This window comes from Podarcis melisellensis (genome assembly GCF_964234715.1).
Source record: "Podarcis melisellensis genome assembly, chromosome: 11".
NCBI classification, from domain to species: domain Eukaryota; kingdom Metazoa; phylum Chordata; class Lepidosauria; order Squamata; family Lacertidae; genus Podarcis; species Podarcis melisellensis.
In genome coordinates, this window is record NC_138543.1 from 19,721,014 (window position 1) to 19,747,593 (window position 26,580).

The 26,580-nt window shown below is 42.0% G+C and overlaps 1 protein-coding gene across 7 annotated transcripts in view; it reads left to right on the forward strand.

Moving 5' to 3' along the window:
* The window catches only part of SEMA6A (semaphorin 6A), a 177,917-nt gene that overhangs the window by 79,665 nt on the left and 71,672 nt on the right, over positions 1 to 26,580 (forward strand). For all 7 annotated transcript variants that reach the window (XM_081930439.1, XM_081930443.1, XM_081930444.1 and 4 more), the window contains exons 2-3: positions 13,126 to 13,261; positions 17,453 to 17,570. In XM_081930439.1, coding sequence (XP_081786565.1) covers positions 13,162 to 13,261; positions 17,453 to 17,570 — 218 coding nt within the window. In that variant the 5' untranslated portion in view covers positions 13,126 to 13,161. The remainder of the gene's footprint in view (positions 1 to 13,125; positions 13,262 to 17,452; positions 17,571 to 26,580) is intronic.

Genomic DNA, 26,580 nt, shown 5'->3' on the forward strand with positions numbered 1-26,580 from the left:
ACCCTATGATTATGCATCTAACCGGAAACACCAGTCATGAGATCACATCCAAATAAATTATTGTTGAGTCTGACCAGTAATGAGTTAAAGCTACTAAGAACTGCTTGGTTGGCAGACTAGAGCACCTGATAAATCTGGAGCTATGTGGAATTACGAGAGTGCTCTAGTGACCAGGTCCCTGTAGAGCCAGCCGTTCATGGTTTTTTCTGAGTCTACCATTCCAACCTTCTTTGCCCCTTTTAATAGGTACATCCAAAGTCCAGTTGCAGTATACATATGCAAACAAACAGGACCTGCTCCACACAAAATGAGGGGTTTTGGTTGATATAGGTTAAGAATCTTTTACCATAATTTTTAATTGGATTCAGCATTGTTTACTTGTTGCACCGTTGCCATGCATTGCTCACTAAAGATACCAGCTGTTCCTGAGAGACATACTATGCTAGGATATATTTTGCTTTATTTAGAAAATGTGTCAGATAAGAATGGAAATGACTTAAGGGACAAATTAAAGATTCTGCTTCCCAGCAAAAAATAACAATGCACATTTCCCACAAAAAAAAAAGAGTCTAAAGATGACTAGGGATTTACTGGTACTATGACACATTTATAGTATGAACTTTCAACTTCCCATATTTGCATTGTTGACACAGGAACTAAATCTAATATAAAGTAGTACCTGCTTTGGGTTGGGTTACATGCATGACTGATGCACAAAAACAGATTCCCAGCCTCATGCGTCCTGCTGAGGAACAAAGATAACATGTGTTTTGTCAGCAAGCAAAATTTAGCAAGGAAATTGTATTTCATAGAAGTCAACACTCTCTTTTTTTATATAAATAATTTTTATTAAGTTTCCATTTACCAAATTAAACATATCATACCAATTAGAGCATTACAAAGCCCACACAGAGATATAAATAAGACTGTTTCCTTCAATCCACTTGTGGAGAGAACTCGGAGGTTATTGAAAAGGAAAATGAGTAACGACAAGAGTTGAGAAGATGGGACTGAAAACATCATTGTAAACAGGAAAGCAGCAGTAATATGGATGATTGGACTCCTGACGTTCGCAAAGCATGGGTAACCCCCACAAAAAAATTTTAATTTGGATTTGATGTGTATTGATACAATTTAGAAATCAACACTCTTGATAATGTCAATAGGAGTTCACTGCAAAACATGTAGAATAGTTGAAGGCAGTGTTTGCATTGGCCTATGTGACACTGTCTTAGTATCTGAAACATGGCACTGTCAGGTAGAAGATAGAACTCAGGGAGCTAAGAACTCTGGACTATTGATTCTGACTGCAACCTTCATTGTAAATGGGATGCAAGAACCTTCTTGGCTTCAGCTGTATTGTATAGAAATATAGGGGCAATGTTAACAGGAAAATGGGCTCTTTTCCCTTCTACTAGCTGATATTGTAAAGGGTACACACTTGAGGAAGAGTATTTTTGCACAGTATCCGAAACTTCAGATCATCCATTTCTTAGGATATTGATGGGAGAAATATGTGCTGCAATATTTTATTGCTTTGAGTTACATCTTGACATCGGTTGTCAAAAGCTGCAGGCCATGAATCTCTGTCAGCCTTTACATTTCCTGCTTGAAACTATATTTGTTCAAAGAAACCATTAAGCATACCTCATATATTGCATATTTGATTCCTGGAACAAGGAATAAAATAAGAAGAGGATCAGCATGAACCATACTATCTACTAACCCTCCTAAAATATCTAAGACTATATAACAGAACCTCTCTTCTCCTTTGTGTATGGCTACGTATGCAGACGAGGATTAATCAATGTTCTGTGTGATTTAAGAGGTATAAATATTAGAGGAACTGTTATAGGTCTTTGAGCTCAATTAGACAAGATGATGGGAAATCCATGATTGGATTTCCCACGTGTATGTTAAATTATAAGAAACTAAGAGGGCACCCTGAATCACCTTGGAGCCACAGTGCTGTGGAAGGAAGGGTTTAACCCTTCCCTCTTCATCACTTCCTGAGTTACAATCCTCCCAGGTGTAAATTACCTATATGAACCCATGTGTTTCCCCCTCATGGGCAAATAGTTTTTGCTGGTGGAATCATATTTATAGGGGAAATGGCATGAGGAGAAATAGCTAAATCTCCTATCCAAGTACTATAGTCCTCACATGATTCACACCCACTATCAGGTGCTGCTCTGAATTTAAAAAAAAATGAAAGTTCAGAGCATAAATTCTCTACAGCCCCATCTGATTTTTAACTAGGGTATTCACTTGAAGTTGAATCTTCAGCCCAAGATACTTAAGACAAGAAAACCATCCAATATGAGTCACGGCTGAGGTGATTTGCTTTCTTGAAGTTTCTATGCACCGTATTTGGGATGCTATAACTACTATTTGCAGCTGATTCAGTAAACTAGCTTCCAAGCACCATGGGTTCCTTCTGTGCCTGTGGACATTCACTGCAACATCTCCTTCATCCCTAAACCCCAGGTAACAGGTGGCAGAAAACTGGAGCTGCTAATGTGTTTCTGTTTTGTTGAGATAGGTATGGTTTTTAGAAGTCAGATATCGGGGACTGGCAGGGCTGTAACGAGAGGCAGACGCAGGAGAGAGGCCAGTGATTTATGGGGTTTTGTGACACCCAAGGGGCAGCAGCCCGCAGTGGAGGAAGGGGAAGGGTTGGAGTAGTCAAGAGACGCAGGAGTGGGGGGCAAGATTTGTCAGAAGCAGGGGGAGAGGCTGTTAAGGCAGCCGAATCCCCACTTTCTCCTAGTACCAGGAGGGTCTTAAAGAGGCAAGCACAGTGGCAACTTCCAGTGTAGAAGAAGCCTCTGGTTGTGTGCACACACTTCGTCAGGCGAGGGGTGTGTGGTCCCACTGTTTCTTCAACTGCTTTGCCAGGCACAAACCTTTAGAAGTTACTGCCAGCTACCTAGATGCTACGTGGGTGGCGCTGTGGGTTAAACCACAGAGCCTAAGATTTGCCGATCAGAAGGTCGGCGGTTCGAATCCCCACGACGGGGTGAGCTCCCGTTGTTCGCTCCTAGCTCCTGCCAACCTAGCAGTTCGAAAACACGCAGTGCAAGTAGATAAATAGATACCACTCTGGCGGGAAGGTAAACGGTGTTTCCGTGCACTGCTCTGGTTTGCCAGAAGCGGCTTTGTCATGCTGGCCGCATGACCCGGAAGCTGTACGCCGGCTCCCTCGGCCAATAAAGCGAGATGAGCACCACAATCCCAGAGTCAGTCACGACTGGACCTAATGGTCAGGGGTCCCTTTACCTTTACCTAGATGCTAGAAGCTTGTGTGTGTGTTTTCTGTGTGCCTTAGAAGCTGCTGTAAGTGTGTGCTTTTGTCCGTTACAACTATTGGCTGTGCACTTTTATCAGAGACATACCTAAGATATTCTTCAAATAACTTGGCTATTGCTAGAATTACTGTTTTTGGAGTTATTTAGACTCACTGGAAAGGAGTAGAGGCCCATTGTTAGAAGCGCAGAATAAACATAATGCCCTTTCAGCCTCAGGCTGTCAGTGTTAGACAGTGGCTGTTTGGACATTACGATAAACCTTGGTTTACCGTGACAAGAATGAGCCAAAGTGAGTTTTATATATTAACCCCACTTTAACATATTAACCTCACTTTAGATTCAGGTAGGTAGCTGTGTTGGTCTGACGCAGTCAAAATAAAAAAAATTAAAGATTGTCCAGTAGCACCTTAGAGACAACTAAGTTGGTTCTGGGTGTAAGCTTTTGTGTGTATCTGAAGAAGTGCGCATGCACACAAAAGCTTATATCCAGAACAAACTTAATTGGTCTCTTAAGGTGCTACTGGACAATTTTTTAATTTATTTTAACCTCACTTTAACTTTCTTCTACAAACTTGAATCTATCATTAGGCCATCGTTTATCATGATGTCCCGATTCAGCCATTGTTTAAAGAAACACTTGATTTAAAGGAGGTGTTTGATTTTTGCATTCAACAAAAGTACTACCTCGCTAACTGTATCCAATATTTACTCTAAAGCTGTATTACTTCCCGTCAGGAACAGGGGGTGTAGGACTGGGGGGGGGGGGTCCATTGGCTGCATTCAGTGGGAAGTGTTTGGACAGATCTAGGGAATCGGTTCCCAAGTGTGCTTACCTAGAAAGCCCTTACATTTTGTGGTGGTTCTCATGCTTCTGGAGCCTTGTGTACAACATTCCATGGCACCATGCATGGGAGTCTTCTGGCAGAGATAAGCATGCAGCTGTCCCTGCACCTGTCTAAGTGTTCCCTTTTGCAAAGAGGAGCACTGAATCACCATTTGATCCAGATGGATGTGTTGGCCCGCGGTCCATCTTCGACAGCTGGATAAGATTTTTTTACAGTCTCCCCGCCGAAAACCATTTCTCCCTGGTGGAAAAATGTATTTATGGAGGAAAAGCCTCCTATTTATTTTTAAGAGAAGTGTTATAAAATTATGATTGGGTTAGTGCAATCCGTAGAAACTATTATCTTGCAAAACACCAGAGGCTATCCAATGAAACTGATTTACAGTAGGCTCCAAACGAAAGGGCGTATTCTTCGTTTAATGCACAATTAAGGTGCACAGTTTGTTGCTATACGATGTGGTGGTGGTGGTCAATAGCTTAGAAAGCTCTTTTTTTAAAAAAATGATTAGACCATCATGTGGACAGTATCTCTTGTCAGTAACTTTTGACCGTAGTGGGTGAAATGGAATAGCTATATTCAGGACAGTATGCCTTTGATCCAGATTCTAAAAGTTATAGGAGACAGCACCAGTCCTGCTTTGCTTTGCTGTTGCTGTTGTCATTAACCTGTTCACAGCAAGAGTGAGATCTAGACTAGATACAGCCAACTCAGTCTTCTTACTTAAATTCTCTCCACTTCACAAGGAACACTCAGTATAAACATGCACAATGTTTTATTTATAACAATTCTAGACTGTCAAGAAAACAGACAATTTCTTTATAAACTCTAATAATTTTTAAATACATGAAAAGAAGAGCATAGAAACTACAAGAAAGCTGTCTAACCCAGTTCTGAAACCTACTAAAGACTGCAATCCTAAACCCTCTGAAAACACAATCCTCTACATACCTTGGATTGAACGTATTGGAATATTGTTGTATGCATAGGGTTGTGTTGCGCAATCCTGTGCTCACTTAAGCCCCACAAAGGTCAACGGGACTTACTTTTTGAGTAGACACGTACAGTGTTGCCTTTGCTTACAAACTTAATTCGTTCCAGAGGTCCATTCTCAACCTGAAACTGTTCTTATCCGGAAGCACCACTTTAGCTAATGCGGTGTCCCGCTGCTGCCGCGCCACCGCACAATTTCTGTTCTCATCCTGAAGCAAAGTTCTTAACCCGAGGTACTATTTCTGGGTTAGCGGAGTCTGTAACCTCAAGCGTATGTAACCTGTAGCATATGTAACCCAAGGTACATATAGGATTGCAGTATAAACATTCTCTCAAGTGTCTAAAACCGCTTGCAGTTTGTTTTTCTTTTTTTAAAAAAAATCCAAATAATTTCCCCCCCTCAATTCCTAAAGAAAAATATGCAAAAGTTTTATGTTTGTTTGTTTGTTTTTAACAGAGTAGCTGCCTTGTACCAACTGATAGATTCACATTTTCCAAAGGAATGATAACAACCTTGAATAATACCTTTGATCTTTACCAGAGTTTACTTCTGTTGGCTGGGCATTACCATCTGGCTAGTTATGCTCCAACAGGTGTGCATGCATTTCATGCATTTCATTAGGAACCAGCTTTATTACGCTTTTAAGTCCCAACCACTGCACAAACATGCAGTGAGCCATTTTCAGTGAGCTCACATGCAAAGACCCATTCCCTACATGTGTTCATGGTGTATGCATGGGGACCAGGAGAGAGGCTAATTAATACATGTGATGTTGGAAGTGTGTACAGTCATACCTCGTGTTGCGTTAGGTTCATGTTGCGTCTTTTCGGCTTGGAAACCCAGCAAACCCAGAAGTGTATACTTCCGGGTTACGCCACATGCGCAGAAGTGTTCTATGTGCTTCTCACATGCGCAGAAGCACTGTATCATGCTCCACACTTGCATAGAAGCGCCGCTCTAGTTGCGGACTTTTCAGGGTGCAAACGGCACCCCAGAACGGATTGCGTTCGTAACTAGAGGTACCACTGTAGTTGCTTACACATTGTGAATTCATGAGTAAAATGTTTGAATAGGGCTGACGAGTGACATCAAATCTAGATTAAAAGCATTACAATTTACTGTATTTACAGAACGCATTATGTTTCAACTATGCATGCAAAACCCAAGGATTTGCCCAAATGTCCTTCTTCTCCCCTCTTTTTTTTCTTGAAAAGCATCTGTACTTCACACTGAAATATCACTTCCAGGATTCAAGCCAAAGGGTAGTATTCAATTGTGTTTTACTCAGAGTAGACACATTAGAATTGGTGGATAAGTCCTGTTTTAAGATAAAGTTGGTAGGAAGCTGCTGCAATCTGATGAGGAGGGTAAACTAGCAGAAATGGATTTCTCTTGTACAGAACTCCATTAGCAAGGCACTTTGCACTTTCCTGAGACTATCACCAAGATGGTTCTGTAACAGTGGAATGGGCCTAGGTCACCTGCGACTTTCAGAGAATACTGTGATAATAGTAGAATAGTGCCTTATAGAGAATAGTAGAGGGTTAGAAGGGAATCTAAAGGGAATCTGTGACCTTTTAGATGTTACTAGACTAGAACTCCCATCATTGTTTACCGTTGGCCATGGTCTTAACACCTGGAGGGCCACAGGTTCTTCTACCTTTGAGCTTTTTCCATCTAAACACCTTTACAGGAATGCCACTCATGCCCAGTAGGCCCAGGTGTATCTGAAATTACACTAAGCTGAAGGCAGCTGGCAAACTATGAAGAGTTTGATCTGTTTTCCATTTTTTCTTCGCACTTTACAGTTTTAAATGCACACTTAAAACATCCTAGGTGCACAGCTAGAAACATTAATGGAAGAAGCATGTTTGCAGACACAAATGTTGTACTCCCCAGGGAGCTTTGATTGGCTGTGGCTCCTGGAAAAGTGTCTGTTGTTGTTGTTGTTGTTGTTGTTGTTGTTGTTGTTGTTGTTGTTTAGTCGTTTAGTTGTGTCCGACTCTTCGTGACCCCATGGACCAGAGCACTCCAGGCACTCCTGCCTTCCACTGCCTCCTGCAGTTTGGTCATACTCTTGCTGGTAGCTTCGAGAACACTATCCAACTATCTCGTCCTCTGCCGTCCCCTTCTCCTTGTGCCCTCCATCTTTCCCAACATCAGGGTCTTTTCCAGGGAGTCTTCTCTTATCATGAGGTGGCCAAAGTATTGGAGTCTCAGCTTCAGGATCTCTCCTTCCAGTGAGCACTCAGGACTGATTTCCTTCAGAATGGATAGGTTTGATCTTCTTGCAGTCCATGGGACTCTCAAGAGTCTCCTCCAGCCCCATAATTCAAAAGCATCAATTCTTCGGCAACCGGGCTTCTTTATGGTCCAGCTCTCACTTCCATACATCACTACTGGGAAAACCATAGCTTTAACTATACGGACCTTTGTTGCCAAAGTGATGTCTCTGCTTTTTAAGATGCTCTCTAGGTTTGTCATTGCTTTTCTCCCAAGAAGCAGGCGTCTTTTAATTTCATGGCTGCTGTCACCATCTGCAGTGATCATGGAGCCCAAGAAAGTAAAATCTCTCACTGCCTCCATTTCTTCCCCTTCTATTTGCCAGGAGGTGATGGGCCCAGTGGCCATGATCTTTGTTTTTTTGATGTTGAGCTTCAAACCATATTTTGTGTCTGTAGTTGGTGGCAAATCTGGGTTTGCCGCGGTATAATATGCAAATACACCTGAAACTACATAATGTGTGAAATAGCTCTTCGTTAAATGATACTAAGAGAAAGGACAAACTAAGCACACTATGTAATGCAAGTAATTACTTTAGTTGGAAGCTGCCTTTTCAACATGTTTGCACAAAACTGCAGAAAGTTGAGCAGGAAGAACGGAGCAGGATATATCGCACACACCTGGTTTTTCTTTATTAAAGGGCAGGGTAGAGAGGGTGGTGGGAGGCTGAGGGACACTTCAGGTGAGAGCTGGTAGGATTCACTCTTCTGTGTGTGGAATAAGGGTTAAGATTTAATTTGGATGGAGGGATCCGTAATTTCCTTCTATTCTCTTCTTCTTTCCTTCCTTCTTTCATTCCTTTCCTTCTTTTTGCTTTTTTCTATTTTTCTTTTCTAGATTAGTGTGATCCCCCCCCCCATTTTTTAAAATTAATTTTCATAAAATTATAAATGAACAAAACAAACAAACATAAATCATAATCTTATTAAAAATTATACTTATTAACATTGTTAAGTGGTTGAATTTCCATGCATATCCATTTTAGATTAGTGTGATTTTTATCGTGTTTTATGTTGAAAACTTTTAATAAAACTTGGTATGTTTTTTTCAAAAATGCCATCTTCGGCTCCTCTTAAGTTTTAATGAACCATTATTATTTAAACGCATTTAAGCTTTCCCTTTTTATTTTGTACCTGTTTAATACGGTGCAGTTCCATTTTAACTTTGATGAAACACTAGAGGACCCTACTGTGCATTTACAGACACTTCAAAGTCCAATTTTAACATTTGTGGCTAAGTTACATAAGCACATAAGGGGAGCCTTTTGGATCAGGCCCATGGCCCATCTAGTCCAGCATCCTATGCTCACAAGAGATCAACCAGAAGCCTGCAAGCAGGACCCGAGTGCAACAACACTCTACCCACCAGTGGTTCCCCATAAGTGGTATTCAGAGGCTGGGTATTCAGTGGTGCTGTGGTCTAAACCACTGAGACTCTTGGACTTGCCAATCGGAAGGTCGGCAGTTCGAATCCCCACGACAGGATGAGCTCCAGTTGCTCTGTCCCAGCTCCTGCCAACCTAGCAGTTCGAAAGCATACCGACACAAATAAATAAATAGGTACCACTGCGGTGGGAAGATGAAGGTGTTTCTGTGCACTCTGGCACTCATCACGGTGTCCCGTTGCACCAGAAGCGGTTAAGTCATTCTGGCCACATGTCCCGGAAAGCTGTCTGTGGACAAACGCCAGCTCCTTCGGCCTGAAAGCGAGATGAGCGCCGCAACCCCATAGTCACCTTTGACTGGACTTAACCATCCAGGGGTCCTTTACCTTTTATTCAGAGTCAGACTGCTTCTAACAGTGAAGGGATATAGCTCTCTCTTGATAGCTGCGGTCTCTGTGGATATTTATAATCCTCTTTTAAAACCATCCAAGTCGGTGGCCGTCACTGCCTCGTGTGGGAGCAAGTGCCATACTTTTAACTATGTGCTTCATGAATAACTGCCTTTTATCCGTCCTAAATCTCCCAGCATTCAGCTTCATTGGAGGTCTAGTGTTATTATCCGGGTTCGACCGGGTGATCTCACAATTCTAGATTGTATTAGAGAATCTAATAGATTACTACACCCACCATGCGTGCGTGCATGAAGTGTATAGAGTCCACCACAGAAGTCTGCATGCTAGGTACCTATCCCTTCCTATCCAAATCAGCAACAGAAGCTAAATATCCCCAAGTACAGTGGTACCTCCGGTTAAGTACTTAATTCGTTCCAGAGGTGCGTTCTTAACCTGAAATGTTCTTAACCTGAAGCACCACTTTAGCTAATGGGGCCTTCCACTGCTGCTGCACCACCACTGCACAATTTCTGTTCTCATCCTGAAGCAAAGTTCTTAACCTGAGGTACTATTTCTGGGTTAACGGAGTCTGTAACCTGAAGCGTATGTAACCTAAGGTACCACTGTATTGTGTGGCCTGTTCTCATTTTGTATTCTGCTTAAGGTGGATATTTGGCAGAAAGTGGGGTTAGAAGTTTTATAAACAAGTGTGTTTCTCATGTAGAATATGACAACCCAGCAGTTTTTCTTCTGTATTTTCCTGTGTGTGTGTGTGGTTTTCAGATTAAAGTTTTACAATCACATAGGCAACATGCAACATAAAAACAGATTCCAAAGAATCTCCTGGACTTCCCTCCTCCCCTTGGTGGGTCCTATTGTTAAATCATTTACTTCTGCATTTATTAATTTATTTATTTGATAATCAAATCTTTTACATCTTCATTATGTCCAAAATTTACCACTAAGAGATATTCCAATAACACAAGTGATATTCCAATCCTACAAAAAAAATAAATTAGCTGTTTACAGTGATTTTTAAGATAAATCATAAATTTTCCCCATTCCTTATTACAATTTTGGTCTTCCTGATTTCTGATTCTTCCGGTCATTTTTGCCATTTCGGCGTAATTCCATCAACTTAATCTGCCATTCTTCTCTGGTAGGGACTTTATCTTCTTTCTATCTCTGGGCCAATAACATCTGTGCAGCCGTGGTCGCATACATAAATAGTCTTTTCTGCTCCCTTGGGATTTCGGTGCCTAGGATTCCTAAAATAAAGGCTTTGGGGTGGTTTTTTTAAGAAAAAGTTATTTTAAACATTTTTTCAACTCCTATATCATTTTTCTTCTGTATGTTCATACCTGGTGCTACTAGCTGGTGTGGGTATCATTGACTCTAGTGTAGCTTACACCAAAGTTTATTGGATTGTAGTTAAATAAGGTTTACTCAGAGTAGATCTATTAAAAGTAATAGACCTAAGTTAGTCATGTCTATTTCAAATTGTCTACTCTGAGCAGGACTAGCATTGGACACAGCCCATTGGCTCAGAGATTGATGCTCAATTTCAGAGATAACATATAAAATCAGACTTTTAAAAGCTGTATGTTCAAATAAAAATAAGCACGTAGCGAGCACAGTAATTTATCTTGCCTTTCTGAGGTTCCCAGTGGCATACTTGGGAACAGCTGTCCCACCTCCTTGATTATAATAGAATGTAGTGTTTTGTTTTAAAAGTATATATCTGGACCTCAAAATTAATTACTTCAGTGTTTCCAACTGGATAAATGATTAAGAACCAATTGTGAAATTACACTCTGAAATAAAACACTCAGGGCTTGTTAATGCTTTTCTTGGCATGAGGAAAGGACATATAGGTCTCTAATATTAAATGGTGTTTCAAAAGGGCGAGTTAGCACTTTGTTTGCCAAATGGACTTTCAAAAGCCGTCTTTGGTTACAAAGCTTGACTGTCTTTGTGTAAATCATGGAGCGGCTACAGTAAAATAGCTTTGTTCAAAAAGATAATCTCTGGCAGGCAGTATCAAAGGTTTGAAATTCTGGAAAGGGTGAAAAGAAATCCCTGCTTTTACACTGATTTATCCTGTAGGTCAGCAGCACCTCTGTGAAATTTGCCTGGGAATTATGGGATATTTACTGTGTTGGGGGGGACCCCACCCTTTCACTGAATCAAAAGTTTTCTGCTTTTTAAAATTATTTTTATTTAACAATGAAAAAGAAGAAGACAACATGCCTAGAATCCAGCAGGTGGGAGATGAGAGTGAAGTTACTGCTTTTAGGGAGTTTTACTGCAATTTGGAGCATTGGTTTTTATAGTATCTAAATTTATGAGTTCATATTTTTATGGTATAGTCTCATGACACATTCACTGTGCTCCATCATGCCCTGTTCCCCGTGTTGCTGTTCTTGATTTACAACTCGTGTGACTATGAATCATTCTCCTGGAAGGTCCTTTAATCCCTTGATAAACCTAAATAATGTGTAGTGTTTTTAATTTATGAGCTGAGCCATCTTATACCTAGAAGAAGGAGCATTTGCCTAAAACTTTGGTCAACGATCAGTGGATTTAGATGTGTCTCATCTAAGTGCTATATAACACTGAGCACTCACAGGATTGTATTTGTGACCTGCACATGGAAGGAACAAAGTCTAGTCTCTTTCTAAAATGCATTTATTACATACTACATTTATTTCCAACCTTCCTTCCATGTTGGACCACAGGACATCATACATAAGAGTTCCCTGTCCGTTTCCTGCCCAGACCCAGTTTAAACTTTAGCAGCATTGCTGCAGTATGTGCCTTCAGGAGATAATCTAAGCTCCTGCCGTCTAGTTTTCTGTGTAGACGGCTTTTTGGTTTGTATGGGGAAACATTTATTTTTGTTTGTTTGACCCATTTTATACACTGCTTAACACTGTAGTCTCTAAGCTGTGCATTCAGTGAGGTTTCAAAACAGATACAGAAGATGAAATAAGTTTTAATTCACCATAGAATTGTGTGAACCCTACTCCTGCCAACCTAGCAGTTCGAAAGCACATCAAAGTGCAAGTAGATAAATAGGTATTGCTCTGGCGGGAAGGTAAACAGCGTTTCCGTGCACTGCTCTGGTTCGCCAGAAGTGGCTTAGTCACACTGGCCACATGACCCGGAAGCTGTACACCGGCTCCCTCAGGCAATAAAGCGAGATGAGCACCGCAACCCCAGAGTCGGTCACAACTGGACCTAATGGTCAGGGGACCTTTACCTTTACTTAGCAGAGTGAAATGGTACAGTGGTTTAAGTCAAATGTTGCCCCGCCTCTCAAGAGCCTGGGCTGTGTAGTGGTTAAAGTGTTGGAGGAGCATGGTTCGAATTCCAACTCAGCCATGAAGCTCACAGGGTGTCCCTTGGGCCAGCTACTCACTCTTGGTCCTTCCTACCTCACAGGATTGTTGTAAGGGTAAAATGGGGATGACGAGGAAAGGTGGGGCATCAATGTCATACCTATTCAATCAAAGCCAACGTATTCATGATTTACGTACTTAAGTCTTCAAAACCAATATAATTAAAACCCAGTTCTTAGGGAGAACTAGGTGTCAGAGGACAAAAGGTGTTGTTTTTTGAGCAGAGTAAAAACCAGCAGCCAGGAGAGGAAGCGAAAGTACTCACGGATAGCTTGCAGCATCTTCAAGTCTTTTTTTATTTTTTAAGATGTTGGTGCCACTATATGTTAGAGCCCAATGAGGCCTCCTGTCAGGGTGGTTTTCTTCTTCCGAAATGAACATATTTATTATTTTATAGTGGATGCCTTGAAGGGCAGGAGAGCCCTCTTTGTTCCTTGTAGTCTGTCCAAGGCCTATTTTTATTTGTAGTGGCTAAATGCGAGTTGATGGAAAGCTCTTATGCCCTCGTTTGTCTTTCACAGGGTGAATTGAAGATATAGTCTCCCAGCTGAACTACTATGAGGTCAGAAGCCTTGCTGCTATATTTCACACTGCTACACTTTGCTGGGGCTGATTTCCCAGAAGATCCTGAACCAATCAGTATTTCGCATGGCAACTGTGAGTATGAAAGGCAGGGAAACTGCGCTTAGATTTCTTGTCCCCCAAGTTTCAATTCATGGCTTATTGGTCAGTGAGATTTAAATCTGTGAGTACTACGCTCTGGTTTCCTGATGCATCTCCATAGGCCTATCTTTCCTTTATCCCAGACCCTCCAAGTGTCCCTATTTTCCAGCAACATTCCCAGATTTACAGAAGCCATCCAGGCTTTTTTTATTTGCTCCCCAAATGTCCTGCTCTTCCTTAGGACATCCCTGTTTTCATCAGAGTAATGTTGGCGGGTATGGAGTTATCCAACCCCCGAGCCATCTGAAGGCAGCCCCGTATAGGGAAGCTTTTTAATGTTTACTGTTTTATTTTGTGTTTATATATTTTGGAAGCCGCCCAGAGCAGCTGGGGCAACCCAGTCAAATGGTGGGGTATAAATAGTAACGTTATTATTATCACAGTCATACCTTGGATCTCAAACACCTTGGCTCCCGAACAAATCAGTTCCTGAACGATCCAAACCCAGAAGTGAGTGTTCTGGTTTTCGGACAATTTCCAGAAGCCAAACATCCGGCACGGCTTCCGATTGACCGCAGGAGCTTCCTGCAACCAGTTGGAAGCCGCGTGTTGTTTCCAAATGTTTTAGAAGTTGAATGGACTTCTGGAACGGATTCTGTTCAATTTCCAAGGTATGACTGTTGTTGTTATTGTTATTGTTGTTGTTGTTGTTAAATAGTGCGTCCCTATTTTCATTGGAGAAAATGTTGAAGGGTATGCTCTTCCGCTTGCTAACACTATCCTTTTGCTACAAACCAGTAAACAAAAACTTGCTTTGTTGTAGTCTTTGAATGCAAGAGAGCGAGTTCCCACACCTGCTTTTGGTCGTATCTCAACCCACTGTCCTCTTCAACCTAGTACCTCTCTCCCTCAACAAAAAAATGCCACATTTCATGAAACGGCTCAACTGACAATCTGTGACGTACTATTTCTATGAACGTCCTTTCAGTGGTGCTCAAACCAGAATTAGCCACGTCTTAGTATGAGCAATTAGATATACCACAGACAAATCCTTAACAAAATAACCAAATTCTGGGCAAAACACACCATTTAGCACAGAAATGATGATGCATATGCTAAATTGCTGTGTGTGCGCGCATGTGTACTCCATTTTTGCAGTTGTAATGTAAAACAGAATTTAGAAAGAAATAGTTTCCATTCTAGACCAGCTCTTAGTGGCAGCCTGCCTGGAAGCAGATTAGCATAATATTCTCTTGCCCATCAGGATTTAGATGTGTAAATGAGGAAACCTTTCACAGTATCTGGCTGTACAATGCCAGTCAAAAGTGGTTCTTGTAAAAAATTCTGTTTTAGTTTCTACAGTGTACTGAAGTGCTTTGAGCCACATCACCAAATCTATAACTTGTAGTATTTGAGCAATATTTGCTCCATCCAAGTGGGATAACGAATGGGGAGCCAAAAGTCTTCATTGCTTCGATAAATCTAAACTAATGGAAGAAAAGGTACAAGGAGAATGCTGGGAACATGGAAGCCTATATTTGTTTCTTCTTGGCTACATACATACAAACTGTACACTCAACCAGTTCTGAAGAAACAGTTGCAGTCTAAAGCCAATGAGGTCCAAAATTAGGCTATTTTATTTTTTTTTTGCCAAAATGCAAGAACTGCATAATTTGCACATGAAGTTAAGTTTCCACTCTAGAGTTATACTTGTTGATCATCAGTTTCACATTTCTGTACTACAATATATATTTATGTAGCTGTTTTTAAATCTCCTGTTGGGTTACCTGGAACAATCAAACCCACCAATCAGACTTAGCCTTTGGTACCATCTGGGTGTGTCTCAAACTGCCATATAATATAAATTTCTCTCAGTGCTACCCCTGTAACTGAACAATGGATTCAGCATTCAAGACAATTAGGATGTAGTGAGTTTCTACCTTCACTGTTTGTTAAAATTATAGGTAAGTGGATTAGAGGTATAATCTATCTATGGCAATAGGCCAAAATGCTGACACCTTCGTCCTAGAGTCCATTAAAATCACTATGGCTTATTTCCTGGAAGATATATTTAGGTTTACAATATAATTTCATTTTCATGGTGTAATTGACAGTGTCCGCTTCCCAAATTAGAATCGGAAATAACAATTCTTTTGTCATATTGTCTGGTCATCCTGAAATATTTCATAGCAGAGGAATGGCCACGCATACATCCATACATCCACTCAGTTATAACATGTCAGGCAGACAATCCACATGGAGATAGACTCCACAAAAGAAAAGAAAAAAAGATTTTGCAAACTAGGTTCCATGTGAAGTGCCTGCACTGCATATTTTTTTGTGTGACAGAGGACACAGGGAACTCTTCAGTCATGTAAAGAGGTCACCAGCCCAGTAAGGGACTTTATAACACAATTTGAGAATCACTGATTTTGATGGTGTTAGGGTTCATCCAGCGGTCCACACATTTTTTTGCCAATTAATTTTTATTCATTTTTTGTATTTATAACCCATCAACGCCAAATTAAAACTAATTTGATACTTCTTCTTTTTTCAAAAACTGGCTTTCCGCCCTCTTTCTCAGATATTTCCATTTCTTCCCCTTTTGCATGATGCTTATTTTACAGATTTGACATCCTTTTTTTTTTTTAGCAAATTCCTCATTACTCAGCTGTCCCTTTACCAACTCTTGCATATAGCTAAAACAAAATTATATCAAATAACAACAAGGTTATATATTAATTTAAAGGTTATAGTTATTTAAATCTTTCATTCTTCTTTCTAACTTGCATGCAACTACATTTTCAATCTCCAGTAGTTTCCATTCTCTGCCTGCTTGCGCAATCATCGTTAGTGGTCCATACATTTTGACTGCCTTAGTAGCCATCTAGAATGTGTGATCACTGCCGATACTGCACTGCTTTGTGGGATGGAAGGGATTTTGCTTGACATCATGTTGAGCTGCATGGGCGTTCGGAAGCAGGGGACGTTTATCTGCTTCCAAAGCAAAGTGCAACTTAAGGGAAGAGACCCTGCCTTTCTAACAAGTTCTGGGACACAGGAGAAGGGGCTCCCAATGAGGTCCCAAACAACACTAAATTAAGTCAAATCTCTAGCCAATTTCTCTCTGCCTTGGGGCAGGAACTCACCAGAGCAAAAGGCAACCTAGAGGATGTATTTGTGAATCTCTGGATGCTTTCTGTACTGTACTGCAGAATTTATATTTCAAGGGCAAGAAACTAAACTGACTAAACAAAGAGCTACCAGATTGCTAGAGAGTTTGCTCAATCCCCTGAACCGCATCACTCACCCCGACCTCATTTATCTCTGCATTTGCTATTATGGATTAGTGGCAGTCATCACAGCAGCGCAGTGTGGCTTGTGCATCTCCCTCACCCCCCCCCCCAGAAGATTGTATTTTTTTCTGTAGTATAATCACTGAAAGATGTGTGAAATTAGCTGTTGATTAGAGTATTATGGTTTTCAAGTCAGCTCCTTCCCATAAAAGTCTCGCTAGTCCATTCTCAAGCCGCCATCTCTGAAGCGTCAGAATAAAATTAGGTAAAATAAGAGAATGCAATCTACTTTCCATAAACAACCTCATAAGACTGTCTGCGAAGAAAATAAAAAGCAGATGCTTTTGTAGATGCAAAGCTCAATTAATGGCTCCCCTCTGTTCCTAAAAATAAGCACAATTAGAATGTTACCCTCATCATGTGGGCAGCCCGTAGATCTGCCAGTTTGGTATCTTTCAATACTTTGTTATAATCACTAGACAGCATGGCTACTGCTGTAATTGCTGGCCTTCTATAAAACATTGTTATGCTGTCGGATCGTCTTTGGCAGGCAGAATCCAGCTATTTAAAACTGCAAAGAGTGAATATAAACCCAGGTGTAAATGTTGGATTGCCTATTAACTTCTAGCAATTAAATGCTCTTCTTGAGGGCAGGGGGAGGATAACAATTTTTAAAATTGTGAAGAGTATAACATCGCTTTTGTGACAACGAAGAAGCCGATCCTGTTGAGCAGGGCTATTTGTTGCGTGGATATATGCCGAGAGAAAGAAATTGGGGCAGGAATTCTGGATCCTGCATTTGAGGATAGACCATCTGAACGACTGGTTACATGCTTTCACTGAGTGTCTCTCGACTTTTCTTCTTTCAACTCCTCTCTGCTTCTTACAGATACAAAACAGTATCCGGTGTTTGTGGGTCACAAGCCAGGACATAACGCCCCACAGAGGCACAAACTGGACGTCCAGTTGCTCATGATAATGGACAGAACCCTCTACATTGCTGCTAGGTCAGTCCTTGTTCTTTTCTCTTCCGAACTCCTCTCAACAACGCAGAACTCTTCTTTTGGGTTTATTTCATAGCTCAAAGTGAGAGTGACATGAGAAGGCCTTCCACAATTATGTGAATTGTCCATTGCAAATGAATCACTCTATACATCAGTTTCAAACCTTGTTTTTTGCAAGCTTACCTCCAACTCAGGAATCGTCGTAGCTGTTTCTGCCTGCTGACGTTTCGCCCCAGACTGTAATACAGTCATGGGGAAAAGAAATCTGTGGTTTTACATATCAGGACATAATAACAATCATCTGTTCCTTATCAGGACTTAAAATTAGGTAAATACAACCTCAGATGAACCATAACAAATGACATATTGCACTATGTCAAATGATTACTATTCTGTCCTGATATGTAAAACCACAGAATTCAAAGAGGGTCACTTTCTTTCTCCCGTGACTGTATGTACCACAACCTCACGCATAGATACAGGAAGAATTTCCCATCGGCACCAGATATTCATGTGGGCAAACCCTAGAGGTTTGCAACATTCGTATCATTGGGAGTCACCATGTGAGAAGCTCTTCTGTATGGTTCAGTGGGGAAATGACAGATCTCCACAGGGAAGTGTCTACCTCAGGGGTCATGTAAGTTAGAGACTTCCTCCATCATACCCTATTGGTAGACAAAAGACTAAAGAAGGGCCACAGATCTAGCTATCTATGAATGCCAGCTATTGGGGACCACAAATGGGAAAGGGCTATTGTGTTCGTGTCTTGCTTGTGGGCTCCTGATAGGGACCTGGTTGGCCTGTGTGGGAACAGCATGGTCTTTGGTCTGAACCAGCAGGGATCTCCATACATTCTGAAGGATAAGCCATTCATATAGATGGAGCCCTCTCGCTAGGCCCAGCCTTGAGCAATAGGCCCAATATTATTGGTGCATGGTCTAATGGGTAGGGGGGAAGCAAAATAAAAGGGTATATCTATATTTAAATTGAACTTTATAGCACTTGGAAACATGGAAGTCACCAATAGATGAACCATAGTCTTCATAGGGAAAGAAGGTTCCTTCAACAACAACAACAACGAAAAAGGCAGTTATGTGGGAGGCAACAAATGACTTGGCTGGCCTCCATCCCTCCTCAACGTTTCCCTTTGGCTTTTTAAAAAAATGCAGCCTCAAGGGCTTGGTACCCCAGATAGAATTTATTTGTATTCCAAGAGTCGTGTTATATGTCCAGTTAGGGCTTAATGCTGTAAAGTCCTGCTGGCTGATGCCTTCAGCATTTTTTACCAGAGCAATTCATAATATACAGTAGCTGCTCCGCACTTGGGAATATTGGAATCATTATGTTTTTAAAAGAGTTTTTGATTTAAAGTACACAACTAATTGCCTGTTTTGGAGAATAAACAAGAATAATCCATGTTGCATGAGTACATATTTGAAGCAGAATAAAAAATTAATGTCATTGGGAGACTAAGCATATTTTATAGTAAAGCAAAGAGACCAGGAGAGAGAACGGAGGGGGAAAGATGTGTTTACACTTCATTTCTTTCAAAGGATTTGGCAAGTTTAATGTTAATTATTATTATGGGACCTAGCTGCTGAGCCAGCTTCCTTCTTTGTGGTTTTTTTGGAAGCAGCAGTGAGCAAAGTTTTAAAGCTCTTAGTAGAAAAGTCACAATTAAGGGCAAGGTCTTATTTAGCAGCACAAAGTCCAATGGGGGCTTGTGGTGCAGGTTGGGCGTCTTGCTTTAGTAGGAGCCAATTTTTGAAAGTATCAGCTTATTAGCACTCTTGCTCTGTGTACCAGTTGAGTTGTGTGAGTTGGCCCGAAGTGTTCTCTCAAATTCTTGAGTGCCTGCATAAGGTCTAGTTTACGTGACCATCTGGACAAGTGGCAAGCACTTCAAATAGCTGTGTTCATTGGCTTTCTGCCCAAGGGGAGCTGTTTGGGCATAGGCTTCTCAGCATATGTGTAGCATTTCATGGCTAATCCGCACTGGGGTTGCATGAAAACACCCTATGTATATTTCCCTCCTGTGACCAGTTTACCATGGACAAGGGAGGCAAATGATTTCAATAGGGTTTTTAGCAGCCAATACATACCCCAAAGTCATGTGAACTGGCATTGGTGGATAGCAATGAAGATTGCTACCTCTTTGAGAATGCTAAACATTTGCCCGTTGGGATATGTTAATGCATACTTGATTACACAAAAATTTAAAAGGGCTTTCTGATTAGAAACTAGTTGGGCCAACTTACAATTAGTCAGGTGGCAACTTCAGATGTAATTAGCAAATTAGTTACTCCAGAGCAGTCCTGTTAGAAACTAAAGGCATAGCCCACAACTTCAGTAAGTTGTGAAACAGTGAAATGCTTCAAGAATGTTGTCATGGTCAAGGCCTGAAAATTTGTGTGTGTGTGTGTGTGTGTGTGTTTATTTGCGCATTCTTATCCCATTTTCCTCCAAGGAGCTCAGGCTGGCGTACACAGCTGTTCCCCTCTCCATTTTATCTTCACAACATGCTGTTACGCCATAGTTTATCAGGAGAAGTCTTGAAAATGGATAGTGGTGATAATGGCAAGGAGGCTGTGGGTCCACTCAGGGAGGGAACCCCACAGAGACTATGATGTCCACAGGCCTTCCAAAATCTGGAGCCTTCATTGCATTACAATGTTATCTTTCTCTGCTCTAAAGATATGCAAAAACTGTTTTATTCCAAATGTCACTTAAAAGTTTCTTGCTGAGCTAGGAATCTGTGTGACAAGTAAAAATTCAGAGCCTACATCACTTTTATATTTAGGTGAAAACCTGGAAAGTGAATAATTTACTCATAATGCAGAGTCACTACCAGGAAATAGTACAAGGAGATTGTTCCTTGGCTCTTGGCTTTTGAGCTGTGGGGCTCCACAAGGCCCCATAAGCGTCTCCTTTGCTATATATCTATATTGGGAACTGTCATCTGGGCATTTGGTACACAGTAAGTTGATACCCAGCTCTATCTTCCCATTCCATTGACATCAGGAGAGGCCATGAAGATGCTGCATAGGTGTCTGGGGCCAGTGATGAACTGGATGGGGACCAATTAGCTGAGTCTGAACCCCAATAAAATGGAAGCGCTGCGAATGGGTGATTCCCGTGCCAAGGAATTAGGCATAGAACCTGTTCTGAGAGGGATTGTATTCCTCCTGTAGGAACAGGTCATAGTGTGGGACTACACTGGGATTCCAGGCTTCTCACTGGCTTCTGTGGCTAGCAGTACTTTTGCCCAGCTTAGGCTGGTTTGGTTTGCCAGCTAAGGCCATTTCTAGACTGGGATAGCCTGGCCTCAGTAGTTCTATGTTCTAGTGATCTCCCACTTTGACTTCTGTAATGTGTTCTACATGGAGCTGTCCTTGGAGATAGTCCAGAGACTGCAGCTAGTACAGCTGCTCAGTTGGTAAGTAGGGCAGCCTGATAGGACCACGTGTTACTGGCCCCAAAAGCACTGGTGGTTGCCAGGTGTTAGCACTGCCATAAAAAGCCCCAAATGGCTTGGAACCCAAGATCCTAAAAGAGATGTCTTTCCCAGCCCCAACTATCTCAGACCCTATGATCTGGCGCTAAGGTCTTGGGCTTAGGTCAGGGGCTTCCCAGCTGGTGTTGACTCATGACCACTTTTCAAGTGGTCTTTGTGGAATGCCCTCTCTAGTGAGGTGCTGTTGCCATCATTATTTGCTTTAAGGAGGAAGTTGAAAACATTTATGTTTGTTGTGGTACTTGATGGCTGAAGAATACTGTTTCTGGCAACTCTGAGCTCACTAGGAGCCACAGGTGAGAGCTGAGTGCAGGGTGGGGACCAAAGGTCTGACAAACAACCCCAAAGGAGCACGATGTGTACCACTCCCTAAAATAATAATTAGTGTGAATGAAAATTTGTACCTACAACTCTGCGTCTCCTTTGGCAGTTGTGGTATAACTCCAAGCACAGTGGCAAATATGAATCCAGTCAGAGGTGTTTATCAAGCAGCTTTGTGAATGCATTAATTGAGTTTCTTCTTGGCATAGATCCCTGAGCTACAATATCAGATGTTCCTTTCCACAGTGTTGTTTTCCCCCCAGTTGTCTAAATATAGCGATGTTAAGTATACATTTGTACCCAATTACCTAAAAAAAATAAAAACAAATGACTAACATTTGTTGTGGCATTTCAGAAGTACTCTGTGTTTACTTGGGAGCTAATTCTTGGATTTCACATAAAAGCATTAGTGGTTGGTTGGTTGGTTGGTTGGTTGTTGTTGTTGTTGTTGTTTAAATCACAAGTATGCCATGTTCATTGTTGCCAAAAGAAGAAGGGGATGCTGGGATAGGAACACAGGAACCTGCCTTACACCAGGTCGGACCATTAGTTCACCCAAGTTTGCATTGTCTTCACAGACTGTCAGTCGTTCTTCAGGATTTCAGATGGAGTCTCTTCCAGACCTATCTGAAGATACTGGGGATTGAGCTTTGAGCCTCTTCTGTATGTGACACAGATGCTCATTGTCATTGAACCACAGCCCTTCCCCATACAAATGGAGGTTTACTTGGGCTGTTATGAACTCCATTTGATTATATGAAGGACACTGAACAAAGTAGGGGCCGAGGCACAATCCACACCACTGTAATCAGTGGGAATTAATCAATAAATCAGTGGGGAGTGCATTGCATTCCAGATCTTTATATAGAGCAAAATGGCATATTTGTATGTGCATCACTTAACAGCCACTTAGAGCTGTTTCCAGGTTTGTGTGGGCTCCCAGCATGCACCACGCCACTGGGACCTTGCTCCCCACCCATTACAATAGGCAACTGGTGGCCTCAGCTCCTCTCCCTTGTCCTCCATCCTCAAAGTCAGCTTTGGACAGGCAGGCAGGTAAAAAAACTAGGGACTCTGCATGGAAAGCAGATAACTCTCCTACTAAATGATGATAACACTTAAAAACATGTCAAGCGGTAGCTGAGGCTCCAGTTTCCTCCAAATCCATGCCTTGCTGTTTCATGCAAAATAAAGGTTTTATACCTTCACAGCAAAGCTACCTCCCCATACGTGGAAGGGACATTGTGCTGCTGTTGCAGGACTGGGACTAGCACCATTAAAGAGCTAATAATAAAATCTGGAGAGGCTCTTACACCCACTACTAGCTCAAAGAAATTTCAGTTAGTGTGTCTTTCTCTGAGCTGGTAACAAGTACTAATAGTTCCCACATGGGCTCTTTTAAAGAGCCAGTGATTCCTTGGAGCACTTGACGTCATCAAATTGTCAGCTGCAAAAGGCCTTGGATGGTTAGCCTTATATACAGCTATTAAGAGCTGAACTCTCGAGGGCTAAGCAGCAGTCTCTATATATTCTGTATGCTTTGTATCTCTTAATTCACCAAGCAGGGATGTTTGATTGGCATGGTGATGTGAGGCAGCCGTTGAAGAGAGCAAGATGAGGAGGGACAAGCAAAGTCTGAATCATTTGACAACATTTCTTTTCATACCTATACAAAAGGAGTGGTTTCTTTACTGTTCCCTCTCCTCCTATAACTTGGGGTGTGTGTGTTAAATCAAAGGGTTGTATCCATCTTTGCAAGGGTAGAGGTCCGCTCAGACAGTGTGGCTTCCCCTTCCTCTCATCTACCTCCTCAAACAGGACTGGCCTACCCATGAGGCAATGTGAGGCAACTGCCTCAGGTGGCAAGATCTGTCTTCCAAGGAACACATCAGGTGCTTCTGCTGCCACAGTGCTCCTCAGCAGCCCCCTCCCCCAATGCAATCTTCATAGCAGCCCCCTTAAGAATAGGAGACACTGCTGGTCTTCTCCCACCCTTATGGAGGAAATTATGGAGGCTGACCTCTGTGGTCTCCTCAGGCTTTGCATCCACCTGGTGTGATTCAGGTCACACCAAACCACCCCATGATGGCCTTTGATTTCCAGTTCAGCCGTCTGGGAAGGTTGATTTGATCACTACCCCCCCCCACCCCCCTCCTGCCATTCCTGGTTTAACTCTTCATTCGCTCCTTCTTCCCTGACCGGTGGGAGGCACCATTTTGTGGTTCGCCTCAGATGCCAAAATGTCTTGGGCCAGCCCTGCCCCTGAATCTCCCAAACCCTCTAGGAAGATTGGTTCAGGGAAGAGGAGGGTGAAGTTACATTGCATCAACAGAAGTCTTGTTTCAAAAGCGGAATAACAGCATTGGATGCAACCCAAATATTTGGATCCTGCCCTCTTCTACTTGCACACCACGCAAGGCTAAAAGTCGCCCCAGCCACCCTGGACGGCTTCCAACACACGTTAAAAGCATAATAAAGCATCAAGCACAAAAATACAGTATGCTTGAAAAACACATTATAATAAAAAGAGAGGTAGAGAAGCGGGGGATAAAAACAAAGGTGTTAGATTAAATACATGATCACATATGGCACTTGACCCTCTCCCATTACACTTTTGGGTCATCCCTCACAGATATTTGAGGATTTTTTAATTTTTTAATTTTTTTTGCACACACCTGAATGAACCCTTTGCAATTATGCCACACATAAAGGCTGCAGTTGGTGGCCGAGGGTCAGTTGGCACCAGCAATATTTAACTTTCTTCCCCTTACCCAGTTGCGCCATGGTAACCATCTGCAGTGCTGCTGCCTGGGGGTGGGGGAAAACGGAAGTGCTAGGATTGTCTATTTGTGTAAAGAATAACTTAATTAGCAAGAGCTATACAAATCCTCCAAGTAGGAGTTTGGGGAAGGGGGGAGGCGCTAGGCGGCAGCACGGAAAATAGAACAGCAAAGTCACTTATTGTTAGCGGTTTAGCAAAGCCTAACTAGTTCTTGACAGTTCTTTCAATATTTGCCATTGTGTGAGCAGCTGTGGTTTAAATAACACATATGGAAATGGTTCTGAGTTATCTGGAAATCTGCTTTTGTACATTCAGATTGCTCCAGGAGTTGGCCTCTGCTTTCTCCAAGGGTTGATTGGCAAACCAGTCACTAAGTCATTAGAAGGAGCCAGAGTTAGAATAGAGCTTAGCAACCCAAGCCTGTTTTGAAATCTTTCTGCTTTCATTTTTGCTGGCAATTAACATATACAGAGCTGTGCTAAAAGAGGGCAAGTGGAACATTTCTGAAACCTTGCCAGTGCATAATAATCGCTTGTTCATTTACAATTCAGATTTATTTATTTTTAATTCATTTTCGGTCTGTTTTTGCATAGCAGCACAATTGTGAAAAATCTATTGGGCGAGGAGGGGAAAGCCACGCTGCTGTGTCACCCATGAAGCTGAAATCAAACAAATAGGCAATTTTGCTCTGGTATTGACCTCCAATTGCAGCTCCCCCAATGAAGTCAAGCAAATAACAAGCCGGCGCATTAAAGCTACCTTATAAATAAATGGCATGTTCTACTGAAGATGGAATGTCTGAAAAGAAACACATACACAAACTCCTTCCACGGTTTGGCATCTTGCAAAGCAAACTGCCTCTGGTGCAGTGGCAGGCAGCAAAATCATGAAAGCCTGGTTCTGTTAACAATTCTGCCCCTATTCTCCCACGTGGGAAGAATTTTGCTTATTATTCTTTGCAGCAACGAGGGTTCTGTGTCTGCTTTAGTTAGAGGGTAACCTTGTTTCCCTCCCAGTCTGTTAAAACTAAGCAAATCTTGACAGCAGAGATTTCAAAAATGGAAGTTCTGTGTGCGTATACTACTCTCAGCAGGTTTCCACGGGTCCTTTAAAAGCAGAAGATCATTTAATTTCAACAGCAATTCTTCCTGTAGTGGAGAAGGGGGTTGGGAAATAGAGAGAAGGTTATGTTAAAGGGGTAGAAGGAGAAATGAAATTATGGCTATTTTTTTAAAAAAAATAATGTCTCCAACTGCCCTATTCTTTGCTCCCAATTCAGAGCAGATGCTTCAAGGTTTGATTAGACTGAGTGTTTTGCTTTCCTATCTCCAAGTTGAAAATGCCCTTGTAGTCTGTTGAGCACAGAAGGGGAATGTGTAGAAATATCTCACTTGCACTTCTTGGCCCTATTCTGTGTTTCCAAGGAGAAACTGGCAGATTTTTTTTAAAAAAAAGAACCTAGTTCTCAGCAAAACAAGAATGAACACAAGCAACTTAGGTAAAGCAATGTTGTCCTCTCTCTGCCAGAGGGTAAATGCTGAAACTCAATTTGGTCATCAAGTGCAGCGAAATTAACAGGGCTTTTGGGAACTGTGTGGTTATTGTCAAACCGTTTCCCTTCATACTTTCTGTCAAAACACCTTGGCTGTGGTTGGGAAAATAGCCTTAAAACAATGAAGAAAGCCTAGCCGCCTTAAAATCTTAAGTGGTTAACTGTGGTACTCCATATGGTATCCTGAGAACATGACAAAAGATGTTCAATCAGCTAAACAAGGAGATATAAAAGAACACACCTGAACAAAACCTATTTGGGGATATGGGACATGGTCGGCTTTTTTTTTTTCAGCCAGAACTCAGTTTTGGCTCCTCTCAGGTAGCCACCATTGTCATTCTAAGAGAACAAGGGAGGCGTTTATGGTGAGTTCCAACACCTCTTTTTCTAGATAAATAGCACTGGACATGGTATTCTGTCCAAAGCCCTTCATAGTAAAGGTAAAGGGACCCCTGATTGTTAGGTCCAGTCGTGGCCGACTCTGGAGTTGCGGTGCTCATCTCGCTTTATTGGCCAAGGGAGCCGGCATACAGCTTCCGGGTCATGTGGCCAGCTTGACTAAGCCGCTTCTGGCGAACCAGAGCAGTGCATGGAAACGCCGTTTACCTTCCCGCCGGAGCGGTACCTATTTATCTACTTGCACTTTGACGTGCTTTCAAACTGCTAGGATGGCAGGAGCAGGGACCGAGCAACGGGAGCTCACCCCGTCGTGGGGATTCGAGCTGCTGACCTTCTGATCGGCAAGCCCTAGGCTCTGTGGTTTAACCCACAGCGCCACCCATGTCCCTTCAAGCCCTTCATACACAAGGGTTATTTTTCACAAAATTGTAGATCCTCATGGGCT